General features: G+C 40.8%; 1 protein-coding gene across 1 annotated transcript in view; it reads left to right on the plus strand.

Annotated features, from left to right (window-relative positions):
• The window catches only part of cfdp1 (craniofacial development protein 1), a 128,750-nt gene that overhangs the window by 25,011 nt on the left and 87,768 nt on the right, over positions 1-15,971 (plus strand). Inside the window, exons 2-3 of the mRNA XM_060923957.1 lie at positions 13,471-13,600; positions 14,818-15,034. Coding sequence (XP_060779940.1) covers positions 13,471-13,600; positions 14,818-15,034 — 347 coding nt within the window. The remainder of the gene's footprint in view (positions 1-13,470; positions 13,601-14,817; positions 15,035-15,971) is intronic.

Raw genomic sequence — 15,971 nt, forward strand, 5'->3', positions numbered from 1 at the left:
TAGGGGTATTCCTGAAGGTGTGGCGGCAAAAATCAAGGTGCAGCGGCCCGCCGCAGCCAATTGTACATAGCGGAAACACAGTATTCATGTCGGCTCTTATCTGAGGTGCTGTGAATTGGCGATTTCTCACACGGGTAACTCTAATGAACATGACCTCTGCAGGAGAGGCAAGTCTTAGCCCCGTGTCGGAAATCCCTCACTAGATAGTGGACTATATAGTGTGTTCGCCATTTTGTAGTGCTGTCTGAATGTATAGTGAGAATTATTACATCCTATTGTGTGCACTCAAAGTATCCCACAATACACCACGAAAAGTAGCATACAACCGATGGTCACTAACCAAGCAATATATACCATCATGCATTGCGGTCGTGCTGAAAAAAAAAGTGTATTAATAATAATACATTTTTATTTATAAGCGCCTTTCAAGGTACCCAAGGGCACTGAACAGTAAAAAACAAACAATAAAAAGCAAAACAATAGGATAAGAACAGCAATAATAAGATCATGAGAAAACAATAATAATAATAATAATAATAATAATGTTATTAAAAATCAGAGAGAAAAGGCCAAGCTAAAGAGATGTGTTTTTAGCTGTTTTTTGAAAGTGGACAGTGTTGAGCATTGGCGCAACGCTAGTGGCAGGGCATTCCACAGCTTAGGGCCATTAACACTGAAAGCCCCGTCACCCATAGAGCAGAGCCGAGAGTAAGGGACTGCTAATAGGTGGACATCTGTGGAGCGAAGATTTAGAAGTAGCTGATATGGAGTTAGATTTGATAAATAGGGAGGGGCCAGGTTATGTAGGGATTTATAGACGAGCAGGATAATTTTGTACTGGATGCGGTACTTGACTAGGAGCCAGCGCAGGTTGTAGAGAATAGGAGTAATATGATCCCAGGACCTGGTGTGAGTGAGTACCCTAGCAGCTGAGTTTTGGACATATGGCAGCCTATTTAGTCACTTGGCTGGGATGCCATCGAGTCGGGCATTGCAGTAGTCCAATCTTGAGGTGATAAAAGCATGTATAAGCATTTCAGCTACAGATGAAGTTCAAGAGGGACGGAGTTTGGAGAGACTTTTCAGGTGAAAGAAAGCTGTTTTAGTCATATTTTTAATGTGTGAGTCAAAAGAGAGAGTAGAGTCCAGAATAACACCCAGATTTCTTACTTCAACAGTCGTGAAGGTGAAATAACCAGGAATAGATAGCTGTGAGTGCTCCAGTTTTTTCAAGGTGGAAATGAGGATGGCTTCTGTTTTGTCTTGATTTAATTTAAGAAAGTTCTGCACCATCCAACTGTTAAAGGTGGGGTATGAGATTTATTTCAGGAGTATTTTTTACCATATTGCCTGAAAAGCTCCTCACACCCATGTTGCAAGCAGTACAATAGAAGGTTTGACCCAAAAACGAAATATTTTAATCCAGTCTACAGTGTAAAATAAAGGAAAAACGCCATCCAATCATATCGAGGTACCACCTCAAAATGATTGGATACGGACACGTCAATCAGACTGAAGCCGGAGCAGCCCGTCCCTTCTGTGTGTGTGTGTGTGTGAGAGCGAGCAGCCCCTCCCCCAACCCGCACGCTGCGAGCAGTGTGTCCCACAGAAAGCACAGGATTTTCTCAGTGCGCTCCCTCCAAACAACGGGGATTTACACGAAAACGGAAGGAGATATTCACAAAATTCTTTCACAGTGAGCGCCACAAGGCTCTCCTGAACACACTGATGTAATTTTTTTGTCTCTAGTCTATAAAATGAGGTCACTAGAGCGATTTTAAAAACGAGTGATTTTTCTGATTTTGCAGTCACAGCAAAGGGGTGGAGACGCGGGGGGTGGGAGCATGGCGAGGGCGGGCGTGTTTCTTTTCAAAATATGGCTTGCGGGAACCGTTATTCCAAAATCTCATACCCCACCTTTAACTGCATTTAGACAGTTGACCAGATTGGATGGAGGGAGTGAGTGAGAGGGTTTGGTTTGAATGTAAATTTGGGTGTCCTCTGCATAACAATGAAAGTTGAGCCCATAATGCTGTATTATGTGGCCAAGAGGGAGGATGTATATTACAACTAGTAAGGGTCCCAGGACAGAGCCCTGAGGGACACCATGAAGGAGGGGTGATTTAGGGGATCTAAAGTCTCCAATTGACACAAACTGGTCTCACATGATAAGATAAGATTTGGACCAGGCTAAAGAAGAACCAGTGATGCCAAGCAGAGTTTCTAAGCGGCTCAATAAAAGATTGGGGGTGAACGGAAGGAGGAAGAAACACATTATAAATGGACGTTCAAGTAGAACTAAAAATGGTAAGAGATTTGAAAAAAGCTAAAATAGAATAAGAGGGATAAAATACAAGAATAAAAGTGACAGTGCAGAGCGAGGAATTAATCAAAAGCCTCAAATGTGATTTAATAAAAGGCAGCAGCAAAGAAGAAAGGATTCAGCCTTGCTTTAAAAGAACTGAAAGACGCAGCAGACACAAAGTACTTTTGTATTGATTAATGTGGGAAATACACTCCAGGGCTCGAAATCCTTTTTTTTTTTTTTCCACCAGCCAGCCGGACTAGTTCCCTTCCAAAGTAACTCGCCGAACAGAAAATCAACTAGCCAAAATTTGTTCATGTATGAATTTTGCTTCTGTCAAAAATAATGCAAAAGAGAGTAGTTACCATTGTTCATGACTAATGTGCATTTATTTCAAGACCCGAGTATTTTGATACTGTTGTTAAATTCATAAATGAGAACAACACAGAGCACCATAATATAATATCAACAAATAATAATATATTGGAAAACTTGGCAACTTGGTGTATGAGTATTGAAAACAAATATAATTACTATCATGACTATAGCACCCAAAATATGTCCAACATGCTTTCTGTATTTAACCGTTTATGAGAGAGAAAGCATTAGGAGCTTCATATTGACAAGGAATCAACTTGAAAAAAATTCATTATTCCATAAAAATCGTATCGCAGCCAAGGCCTACCCTACTCCCACGTTTGCTTAGAAGTCCTTTGTCGTTTCTCCTCTTCAGACCGAGGTCGCTTTGTCCCCGTCTCTGGCGGTTTCTGTACACCTTTCAGAAAATTCCACATCGCAGCGTAGCTTTGGCAGATGTAGATGTAAACAACAACAAACACATGTTTAAATGGGCGATAATGTGGCTACGTATATTGAATTTGATAACGTGATGTGGCAGCGGGGGCGTGGCCAAGCGTCGGTCTGTGAATGGAGGGCGGAGTCAGGGAAGGTAAGTGGTGGAATCATTGCACCTGATTGGGATTAACCTGTGTTTGTGTGTCTTCCCCAGTGACCGCGCCCTTTAAAAGGAGAGGAGAGCAGAGAAAGGGAGCTCTCTCTCCCCAACCAGAACACGTGCGCGCGCGGCTGGGAAGTGATAAAAGGCTGAAAAGCTAGCAATAAATAGTTCATTGAGAGCTCAATTCTGGCCTGCCGTGCTTCTGTGCTCCACCCACCTGGTCCAATACTACACGGGATTACCGCGATATTCAACGAGATGTGTTATATGCATGCGCAGTAGTGAAAAAACTGACAGCCTGACTCGTACACGATATGATTCGGAATTCTTCGGTATTTTCCGTCCTGCCGATAAACACATCGATTAGCACAGACACGGCACGCGCTTAATATGTGGCGGCTTTAGTTGACGGTGTGTCTGAATCTTCGCTTCATATATCTTTTATTTTCAATTAGCCAGCCAGGTTGGCTAGTGACAGGAATTACCCGTCAAATTAAGTCGCCTCGGGCGACCGGACCACCGCGAATTTCGAGCCCTGCACTCTCTCTATAATATGGATTTATCACAAAAATACATGCATGTGTTTTTATTATTTTGAAAACCCACCAGCCGACTGATCTGGCACGTTTTAATTGTGCGACAGTAATGACGTAAATAACGACGCGGCGGAGTAGTGTCCGAAAATGAAAAAGCTCTTTACCAATGAGCTCACGATATAGTAATTCCCTATATAGTGAGGAGTGAACGAGTGAGCGATTTCAGACACAGGTATGATCTTCCTTTTCTGTCACGGTCCTCATGAGAGCCAGTTTCATCAGAGCGTTTGATGGTTTTTCCCAACTATACTTGAGGATACAAAGTTCTTGCAACTTTTTATTTTTCAGATTGACTGACCTTCATGTCGTAATGATGGATGTCGTTTCTCTTTACTTAGTCAAGCAGTTCTTGACATAATATGGATTTACTACAGTTGTGTAATCGGGCAATTTACTGTGTTGTTGTTGTTGTTGTTATTATTATTATTATTATTATTATTATTTAGTATTTATGGTTTGATCTCAAACGCATTAAGAAGGCAAGAAATTGCGCTAATTAACTTTTGACGAGACACCTGTTAATTTAAAAGCATTCCAGGTGATGACCAGCTTCATGAGGTAAAGATAATGCTAATAGTGTGCAAAGCATCAAGGTAAACGGTGGCTACGTTGAAAAATCTAAAATATGAAACTTTTTTTGGTTTACTACATCATTCCATTTGTGTTCCAGATGTTATTTCATTGTTTTGATGTCTTCAGTGTTCTACAATGTAGAAAATACAGAAAAACCTCTGAATGAGTAGGGGTGTCCAAACTTTTGACGTGTGTGTGTAATGAGCTCTCATAAATATGTGCAACTCGACAGCACCAAAATAAAGATGAGCAGTATGTACAGAATAGGGAGGGAAAGTAATCTCATCGCCCCCTACTGGATGCGTTCCAACCTCTATGGCAAAATGAATGGGAATATCTTTTTAAAAAATTACATTTCGGGTTACACTTCAAAGTTAAGACAATGGCTTCCATATGTTGTGCATGTTGGGCAGCTCTATCGATCTTGGTGATCATACTTTATTTTTTCCACCAATTTGAATTGTTTTGAATGTTTTTTAATAAGCTGATCAAAGACTACACGGACCCAACGTCGCGTATGTGACGTCACTGCAAGTCTAGCGCCTTTCCAAATCTATAGCGGGTAGCAGCCGGTGAGTAGCCTACATCAACATGTCGATTTGTATAGCGTGGTTGGCGGAGTATTTCTGTACCCATAAGAAATGCATCCCTGAGTGGGGATAACCATTACAGATCAGGGCATGTAGTCAACTGCCGCTTTTCACAGGGAGAGCTGTCAGCACTCGTAAGGGCTAGTATGAAGAACAAAACTTATCAAGCCTACTGCTGACGTAATATGAGCGACTCTGACTAGACAGTTTGGTTGTAGTCCGTTTGACAGGTTAGGCGCAATTTCGATCTTTTAAAAGACAGCGAAATTTCACCTGATACTTTCACAGTTAGTAGATAATCCCAACATAGACAACATTTTTTGGGGGGTGTACAAGTTCCACGTCATAACTTCATGGGATTTTTTTTTTAAAATCGGGTCTATGGGATTTTCAATAGTATGGCTCTCGGCTTAGGACCGCTACCACTAGGATCACTGTGTTTCACTTTCCCTCCCTATAAATATCTGTCGAGTCAGTTCTAAACATCACTGTGTCCAAAATTATGAGCCCTGTATCATCCAGTCTGAGAGAATTTGCAGTAGCTGTGAAGATACAACATGGTATTTCGGTCGTGTTTGTCTTTAAAACTCTGTTTTAAAATTAATTTTGTCTAGGTAAATACAGTCTCTGTATCGAGAGCTTTTATTTTTATTTGTTTTTTGGTCTTGTATCATAACTATTGAAGGAAGTGGTTTACAACCCCAATTCCAAAAAAGTTGGGACACTGTGTAAAACATGAATAAAAAGATGTGCAACTCATGGAAACCCTATATTTCACTGAGAATAGTATCAAGACAACATCTTGAAACTGAGAAATTTTTTGGTTTTTGAGTTTGATGTCAGCAACACGTTTCAGAAAAGTTGGGACAGGGGCAACAAAAGACTGAAAAAGTTTTGTGATGCTAAAAAAATAATTTCGTTAATTGGCAACAGGTCAGGAACATGACTGGGTATAAAAAGAGCATCCCAGAGAGGCAGAGTCTCTCAGAAGTAAAGATGGGGAGGGGTTCACCGCTCTGTGAAAGACTGCGTGGGCAAACAGTGCAAGAAGTTAAGAATCACGTTCCTCAATGTAAAATTGCAAAGAATTTGGGGATCACATAATCTATGGTCCATAATATCATGAAAAAATTCAGAGAATCTGGAGAAATCTCTGTATGCAAGAGACAAGGCTGAAAACTGACATTGGATGCCTGTGATCTTCAGGCCCTCAGGCGACACTGCATTAAAAGCAGACACGTGTCTGTAGTGGAAATTACTGTATGGACTCAGGAACACTTCAGAAAACCATCGTCTGTGAAACCAGTTCATTACTGCATCTACAAATGCAAGTTAAAACCAGATGTGAACAATATCCAGGAACACCACCACCTTCCCTGGGCCCGAGCTCTTTTATGATGGACTGAGGTGAAGTGGGAAATTGTCCCGAGGTCTGACGAATCAAAAGTAGAAATTCTCTTTAGAAATCATGGACACCACGTTCTCCAGGCTAAAGAGGAGGGACCGTCCGGCTGGTTATCAGTGCACAGTTCAAAAGCCAGCATCTGTGATGGTATGAGGGGGCATTAGTGCGCATGGCATGGGTAGCTTGTACATCTGGGAAGGTATCATTAACGCTGAATGATATATCCATGTTTCAGAGCAACATGTTGCCATCTAGACAAAATCTTTTTCAGGGAAGGCCTTCCTTCTTTCAGCAAGACAATGCCAAACCGCTTTCTGCACATATTAAAACTGCATGTTTCTGTAGTAAAAGAGTCTGGGTGCTAAACTGGCCTGCCTGCAGTTCAGACTGGTCTCCCATTTAAAACATTTGGCTTATTATGAAGCGGGCAAGAATGGGACAACATTTCTCTTTCAAAGCTGCAGCAATTGATTTCCTCAGTTCCCAAACCTTTGCAGTGTTGTGAAAGTGCATATCACGGGTAAATTCAGGAGCAAGATCAATGCAGTTCTCCTATTTTATATTAAACTTTGGTCAAATATCTGTCACATTTTGCATTTTGTGCAATTTTTTTTACCTTCCGCCATACCAGAAAAATTCAGTTGAAATCAAGCCATTTGAGGTAGGGCTGCTCGATATTGGAAAAAATCAATATCACGATTTTTTCAGTAAATATCGATATCGCGATTTTTAAAACGATATTTATACACCTTTTTTTAAAGCCCTGATCATCAACACCTGAGGCACCGGGCCACATTTTTATAGTACAGGCCTCATAGGCTACCTGTCAACCCTTCCCGTTGTACCCTGAAACGCCTTTTACTTAAACTATTTACTGTGCAAGCGCGTACTTTGCATAGGTCCTATAGCCTGCACAAGGCTCACGTTCTCCTCACTCAACATTTCCGATCACAGAGGATGGAGCCAGCGCTGGTATTACCAGTGATTACTGCGTAACGTCCACACTGGCTCGTAGCCAGCCAAGGATAAAATCTCTCTCTCACACACACACACTACAACGTAAGCTTGTGTGTTGTTAAGACACCAACATTAAAACACGCACACACACGGACTGGCCATTGGGAGTAGCGGGAGTTTGTGGGCCGGCGGAGAAAAAAACAAAACAGTTGCGCGCTGGCCTTTAATATGATCAGCAATGTTAACAGTTTCTTTAAGAAACTGTTAACATTGCTTATCATATTAAAGGCCAGCGCGCAACTGTAATAAACAATGTTAACAGTTTCTTAAAGAAACTGTTAACATTGCTTATCATATTAAAGGCCAGCGCGCAACTGTTTTGTTTTTTTCTCCGCCGGCCCACACTGAACCACCGGGAAAACTCCCGCTACTCCCGATGGCCAGTCCGTGTGTGAACACGCACAATATAGAGACAAGTCCTTAAGAATTAACATACATGAAAATAGCTCAGCGGCATGTAAACATTCCCTGAAAGTGTAGGTGGCACTGCGGCTAGATGCTCCGTGAAATGGCACAAGGCAAACACCATGCTTCGCTCAGTCAACAGACAAAATCCACGAACCCAGTAGTCCTCCTACTACTGTGGGTTAGTGTTCTGTGGCCAAAAACACCCTATGCACAGTCATTCCAAAACATCCCCACTAGTTGCAGGTTATGTCTCAAATACAGATATGCGTTGTGGATTAAGCGATCTATTTTCAAGCATCAGGCTTCTCTTCCTTCATCTTCCAAACGTGGACTCCGCTATCTTTTTGGCATGTCAGCATTGAAATACCATTTGCAGAGATATTTCACTCGAAAAGTAAAAGCAACACATGATTAGGGCTACATGATTAGCAGGGGGACACCGTTTTAAGCGCACGGAATTTTAAAAACAATGTAATTACATCTGAGTCCGTCTACATCGCGCAATAAACCCGTCCTTAGCAGAACCTACTTCAAAGCATGATGCTAGCTGCAGATGCACAAGTCAAAATCAAATGAACCCAAGTAAACATGCCGCGGCGGGCAACATTAATAACCAAATTGCCTTACCTTAAAACGCTGCCTTGACCACAGGACGACTCGCAATTATTCCACTTAAATCCACACGGTTTAACACATCTAACACAGCTAGCAAGCTGGATATGTGCTAATATTGTTGTGCTTGTTTTCTTCCGTAGATGCCATTTTTACATTACCCAGTCCCACATCCAAAAATATGACGTAAATATGTTAATTGTATTATTATAACTATTAGCAAGCAAATCAAACAACATATTAACAAATCAATATATCAAATCACCCGACACGTATGAAAACAGAAGATTTGATTTTTTACTGTTGCGGAGATATCGCGGGAGTAGAATGGATGACGTATGCAAGGCTACGGTGTGCCTTAGGGGACAGAAGGGTTCGTTTTACCTTACTGTCACGTCAATGTTATTGTTGTTTTATTGCCATTGTAGAAATATTGTGCACGTCCCTTTCGACAAATGACAAAAAATCGTTTCATATCGATATTATGAATTTTGATATCGTTTGACACCAATATCGATATCGCGATAAAAATACGATATATTGCACAGCTCTAATTTGAGGTGAATTGGTCCGCTTCTGAAAAAACTTGGCATTTGGATTTCCCGGCAAACATTGATTTTCGTGACGTCGCATGCAGGACGCCTCCCTCTGAATCCTACGTCAGCGCTGGTTTGTTTATGAGAAAACGACCTGGTGGTTTTCTGCAAATTTCTTCAACGTTATCGCGTAATTATTAAAAGGGTTAACAGATGTATCGTAGGAGGGTGTAGCAACACCAGTCATGATGGGATTAGTGCTCATCGTTTTCCAAAAGACTGGAAAATGAGAGAGAAATGGGAGCGCTGGGTCTACACAGGCTGTGCACTGAAACCGTGCAAGCTCGCGCAGCCTGCTGGCGCTTCTGCAGATAACGTCATGAATCTGGCTCCAGACTCCCTTGGGATTTTTCCAGACGCATTTTGTTATTTTATTTTTTTTCTGCTGTAGACAGATGGCCTTGTGCAAAATTACCCTTCTGGATGAGTGTGTAAAGGGACATATTTTCATATAAAAAAAAAAACCCGAAATTGGTTCAGAATATGCACTTTAAAAGTAGAGGTGATGCAACACAGTGATAAACATGCCCCTGTCCCAACTTTTTTGAAACATGTTGCTGACATTAAATTCAAAATGAGCATATATATAAAAAAAAATAAATAAATAAAATTTCTCGGTTTCAACCAGGGCTCTACACTAACTTTTTTTTTTTTTCAGGAGCACATTTGCTCCTAAGTTAAAAATTTTAGGAGCACAGGGAAAAAAATGGGGGCACAAGCACAAGTAGGTTTTCATTTTAAAGGTTTATTGCAGCGCAAACCTTAGACACACCAACGCACAAAACGCAAAATTCAATTGAGAATGAATGAATGAACAAACAAATGAATAACGAACAACTGAATGAATGAACAAACAGTAGCTAAGCAGAAAGCAGAGCTCAGCAGAGCTAACATCATCATCAAGGACAGCTCCCACCAGTGGCGTGCACAGATAGACACGAGGTGGTGCTCAAGCACCTGCCCCTCTGTCCAAAAAAGTGCCCTTTTGAATTTTTTTTTTTTTTTTTTTTTTTTACAGTTTACTGAGGCCAATGTCCACATGATCTTTTAGAAAAGCCGTGGCATTAAAAGCGTGTGTGAAAATAATGTCCCGATGTGTGCCCCCTCCGCACACACACCGGACCTCTGTCTCTCTTGCTCTGTCACGTGAACAAGCGTGCAGTGCATTCAATTAGGGTGTTCACACGGTACATATTTGCATCGATGCTGCACCGATGTATTTTGTTGCGATATATCTTACACCGGTGTAAATTTTGCGCAGCGTTCACACGTCACAACCCTGCTTACTAGAGAGAAGCGTGTTAGCACCGGTGCAGCCCCACTTGCGGTCACACGGCAGTTTCTGCGACCATGTTATAGTAGCAAAAACTATTACTATCATTTCCTTTGATAGTAATAAAGTTTTGATATTTCCTTTTATTACTATCATTTCCTATCATTATTACTATCATTTCCGATAGTAATAATGCGGAAATGAAATATGCGCATGCGTGAAACTGTACTTCTTTTTCCCGGTTGTCATGGCATCACCAAGCGCCGGGAAAACAACGTGGATGAAGACACCAGTGTTGCCAGATATTGCTGACGTTTTCCATCCCAAAATATGTTCAAATCCGTCAAAATGCACTTAAAACTGCCAAATCTGGCAACACTGGAAGACACGCAGTTCTGTTGTTGTTGATATTCGCCATTTTGGAAGCGCAAAATACCAGGATGCAAGTTATGCAATGCCCGTATGTAATCAACTCTCCTCACGCGTAGCGAGTCTACCCCTGTAGCGTTCAGACGTCCCATTTTATATCGGTGCTGCCCCGCAAACTAGCATTTACTCCGGAGTAAATTTCTTAAACCACCTCCCGAGCAGGGTTAGATTTGCACCGGTTTAAGCAGCTTTCAGGGGCTACACCGGTATAACTTTGTACCGTGTGAACGCTCTACCGGGGCAGCCCCGGTGCTACACCGGAGTAAAAGTTGCCGTGTGAACACCCCTATAGTGAGGTTGCAGCAGCATAGCGTCCTGGAAGCCACGGCCTTGTCGTAGCGCAGACAACACATCGGGCAGTCAGTCAGCTCTTCCCCTGCCCCACCAGCCAGGTAACACATGAATCGAGTGAAAATGTATTGTTTGCCCTCTAAGCCCAAGCTGTAATTATTTTGTCGTGAAGTAGCCCGTCGCATACAGAAACAACTGCACATAAGTATTATATTTTTTGCTAGACCATTTTCAGATTTAGGAGGAAAAAAATTTCTTTTTCTATTTTGTTCAACTAGAGATTCCTGGCAAAGTCAAAAAGCCTTGATGTAATAAATTAACATTAAGTGGTTGTTTTACACCTTTAAAAACTAAAACGGGTCAGTGGCGACCCGAACACAAGAGGAGGGTTAAATCTCAGACTTTTATAATAAGGTGTTCCACATGTGCAAAAAAGTGCCCTTTTTTCCCCCCAGAGCACTTGCCCCCCAAAATGTCTGTGCACGCCACTGGCTCCCACCCTCTCTCTGAGTTCTTTGACTTGCTGCCCTCAGGCAGGCGTTACAGGTGCATCAAAGCAAGGACCAACAGACTCAAAAACAGTTTTTTCCCACAGGCCATAACCACCTTGAACAATTAGCCTTTTTCACATTACGTCACTTGCAGGGGAACTCGTATCCATTTTCAGCCTTTTGAATGGAAAAAGAGGTATACGGCGGCAACATATGTTAACAAAACTGTCATTTACAGATAAGATTGATAATAATATTGCGCATTGTTTATCATTATGTATTGTTAGCGACCATTCCAGTCACCTATCTGCCTTGTTTTGGAAAGGAAGTTTACTGACTTTCTATGGTTGCTCCTTGTTAGCCAGCAGATTAGCATGCCGCCTCTTCTTCCATTCAAAAGGCTGAAAACGGATGTGAGGTTCTTCTGCAAGTGACGTAATGTGAAAAAGGCTGATTACATGCACTGACTGATGCCACTTCTGGCAGGTGCAACAATGCACCAACAAGGACCTAAAAGGACAATATTCTCACACTTGCCTGATACAGTGCAATACTTATTACAGTGCAACCTCACAGAGCAACTTCTTAGTTTTTATAGCTTTTGTATATTTTATATTTATATTTCTACACTTTTACATCCATACCCAATACAATGCAATACCAAATACAGTGCAATATCCTGAGTTTTGTAGCTGAACTGAGTTTCTATAACTAATGTGCAATTAACATCTGCACCTCAACAAGCCCAGTTGTGTATATATATTCTTTGTTTTTCTGCCTGGTTGTGACATGCACCATTTGTATATACTGTATATTATTTGTTTTTCTGCTGTGTTGTATGTTCCCATCTAAATGTTTGCACTGGGGTGTGTGCTTTCCATCTCATTATATAATTTTCCCGCACCTTCTCCCGTCGTTCTGGCTTTCTTCACTACACTTTCTTCCTCGTCCGTTCTTTTATTCTTGTTTCCACCATCATTGCTTTTAAAAAACACCGTTATTCTCTGCATCGCGAATATATTTCTCAGCTCGGTCCAAACCAGCTCTGTTATCTCTCAGTTGAATGATCTGATGAATCCCTAAAAAGCACTTTTCCCACCTAATGCCACACCCACAACCGTGGGAAAGAGGGGCAATCACAGAAAGATGAGTAGAAAACGGGAAATGTTACGGGGGACATTTATTGTGATAGTAGGCTATTGTAGCGTCAGCACAAAAGCACCAGACTCAACTTTAACTGAAAGTGTTATTCAGTAGCCCAAACTTATTCAAGCTACAGACCGAGAAGAATAAAAATGCTGAAATCTCATGTCCCGGTAAAACGCACTAACATGGCAGAACGGCAAAAAAAAGTAACTTTTTCACATACTTTGCAGTTTAACGTTTGATACATTTTAGAATGTTAAACTCGTCGCGTCTGTGCTCCGTGCTTTCCTAAATTGTCGGCCACAAGAAGCCCTCGCACGAATGCGCGGTTTTTTTTTCGTCGTTCGCATGCCGAAAAATTCGCTCGCAAATGCGAGTGAAAGGTGCGCACTGTAGAGCCCTGGTTTCAACATTTATGTTGTCTTTGTACTATTTTGAATGAAATATCGGGTTTTAACGATTTGCAAATTATCGCATTCTGGTTTTTATTTACGGTTTACACAGTGTCCCAACTTTTTTGTAACTGGAGTTGTAAAAAGTGGGTGAGCAGCGTGACGTGTTTGAGAAGTAATAAGAAATGCAAGATCTAATAGAATTCCAATAATATTGGTTGGATTTTGCTGCATACACAAAACCGCCTTTCTTTCACTTGCTTCCATTGCGTCTCTTTATAAGCTACAAATGAGAGCAGAGCAGCATCGTTATCCCATGGCTGCTTGTCTGACAGTCAGATTGGACTAGTCGCTTCTAATCCTTCGCTTATTTGCTTTTGTTGATCAGATGACAACCTGAGTGAGGATGATTTGAATGAGTGCGACAAGGAAGATGGCCTGGATGCAGAGGAACAAAGCGCAGCACCGAGTGAGCAGGTCAAAAAGAAAAAGAAGTCAAGTAAAGACCTTTCTGCAAGGTAAACCAGAGCTTGTGCCTTGAGCGTTGCTTGTTGAGTTTACCCTGAAAAGTGGTGGTGTGTCAAAAGTAAAGCCTTGAAAATGGTTTTAGATACCGTATTTTCTGGACTATAAGCCGCTATTTTTTTCCTAGGTTTTGAACCATGCGGCTTATACAAAGGTGCGGCTATTCTGTGGATTTTTCTTCCACCGCTAGGGGCGCTCTAACCGGAAGTAGAATCAAAAATAAGATAGACGAAAAATCAATGCAAAGAAGAATTAGCAGATCTTTAGCAGATAGAACACGTACGACAAATTACTAACTGGTAATTATTTTCAAATCCAGCGAAGATGATTAAAGTGACTTGTGGTTTCAAACACAGGAGAAATGAAGGTAAATAAATACCGGTTATTTTCTCTTGGTTCTGTTCCGTTTTAATCACCAAAGTTGCTGACGTGTTAAAAGGCACTGTTCGGAAAGAATCTGTTCAGGTACATACATGTACATTTACAGTACAAAATCGTTCTGTACATGCAGTAAATATCAAAATTTTCAACATAGAGATCTGCGGCTTATAGCCCGGTGCGGCTTGTATATCTTTTTTTAAATTTTTTTTTAAAAATAGAGCGGATGCGGCTTATATACAGGTGCGCGCTATAGTCCAGAAAATACGGTAGATAACTGGCAATCTTTCACTTGTACATTTGAGAGTGCAAATTTCGTTCCACTGGCTTACCTCAATATAACTGCTGCATATAACCACTGCACATGGTCCAGTCAACAAAATATCAAATTTTATGTTTAGAGACTTTTAAAAAAAAAAAAAGTAATAATGAGTAATTTCATAGCCTTAGGTCACAGGAACAAAGAACTTGCTTCTGGATGGATAATGCTAATAGCACAGCAGTTGGTTTGAGTATTATCCAAGTTATTTAACCAGTTGGTAGAAAACGATGGTGCTCTTCCGATTTAATACCAAAATATTATAATATTAATCAAAACAGAATGAAGCTCAACGTTACAGGTTGTATTCTGGTGTCTGTTTGCCATTCCAGTCCCAAACCTAATACAAACAAACTACCTTCTTCTGATTTCTGATCCCGATGTCGATTTGTTCAATCATGAGTATGGGTATTTTAAATCTCTGTTCGTTTGATTAAGAAGGGTTAGTTTTATACTGTCCTATTAAAAGAATTCAGTAATTGCTTTAAATGTATAATTTCACATTTTGTAAAGAAAAAGGAAAAAAGGAGGACTGAAGCTGGAAGGAGGTGACGAGGGTGGCACAGGCGAGCAGAAAAAGGACGAACTTAAACTGTCCGATGCGAAGTCCGAAGCAGACGCCATTGAGAATCAAGAGGAACGGCAGAAGAAAAAGGCGGATGAGCTTTGGGAGAGTTTTTTAAGAGACGTCGGCCCAAGATCAAAGGCTGAGACCCCGGCCTCGCGACAGGTGGGTGATGGTGAAAGGTTCATCAAACATCATTAACTGGAAATTAAAAAAAAAAAAAAAGCTCATCGAGAATGTAATGGTGTCTCTCTTGTAACGAAACCTTTAGTCGATTCAAATCACACTTGGTGATTTCAGTGAAATGCCTGTTCATATCAGATTTGAACCATTATATTGGCTTCGGCTAATGTTTTTAACGCTTGATTGCTACAAAGGAAAAAAAAGCGATGTGTGGAATCCAGTGCACAGATGTGTGGTTGAGTTTTAGTGAAATGAAATTTTAATGTTACAGCATATATGAATGAGATCTAGGCACAGCCTAAAAGCGGAACTCCTGATGAGTTTATGAGCAAAATATTTGCAAGGGCACAAAATCAACCTGAATAGAATATTATAGCAAATCAACCATCGCTTTGTGTAGTGTATTTTGCGTCAATAAATTTACTGCATCGCCTTGTGACAGTGTTTTTCAGTAAAACACTTCCTGCACTTTCATCCGTCTATCGCCCAAAATTACATGACTGAAACGGTTAACTGACCCACAAGCTGGTGGACTGATAAAGCTGTTTTAACTAGTTTTATATGAAACCGTTGTGAATATTTTCCATACAGTGGTGCTTGAAAATTTGTGAACCTTTTAGAATTTTCTATATTTCTGCATAAATATGACCTAAAACATCAGATTTTCACACAAGTCCTAAAAGTACAACCCCGATTCCAAAAAAGTTGGGACAAAGTACAAATTGTAAATAAAAACGGAATGCAATAATTTACAAATCTCAAAAACTGATATTGTATTCACAATAGAACATAGACAACATATCAAATGTCGAAAGTGAGACATTTTGAAATTTCATGCCAAATATTGGCTCATTTGAAATTTCATGACAGCAACACATCTCAGAAAAGTTGGGACAGGGGCAATAAGAGGCTGGAAAAG

This window comes from Neoarius graeffei, chromosome 6, assembly GCF_027579695.1.
Source record: "Neoarius graeffei isolate fNeoGra1 chromosome 6, fNeoGra1.pri, whole genome shotgun sequence".
In the NCBI taxonomy this organism is placed as follows: Eukaryota; Metazoa; Chordata; class Actinopteri; order Siluriformes; family Ariidae; genus Neoarius; species Neoarius graeffei.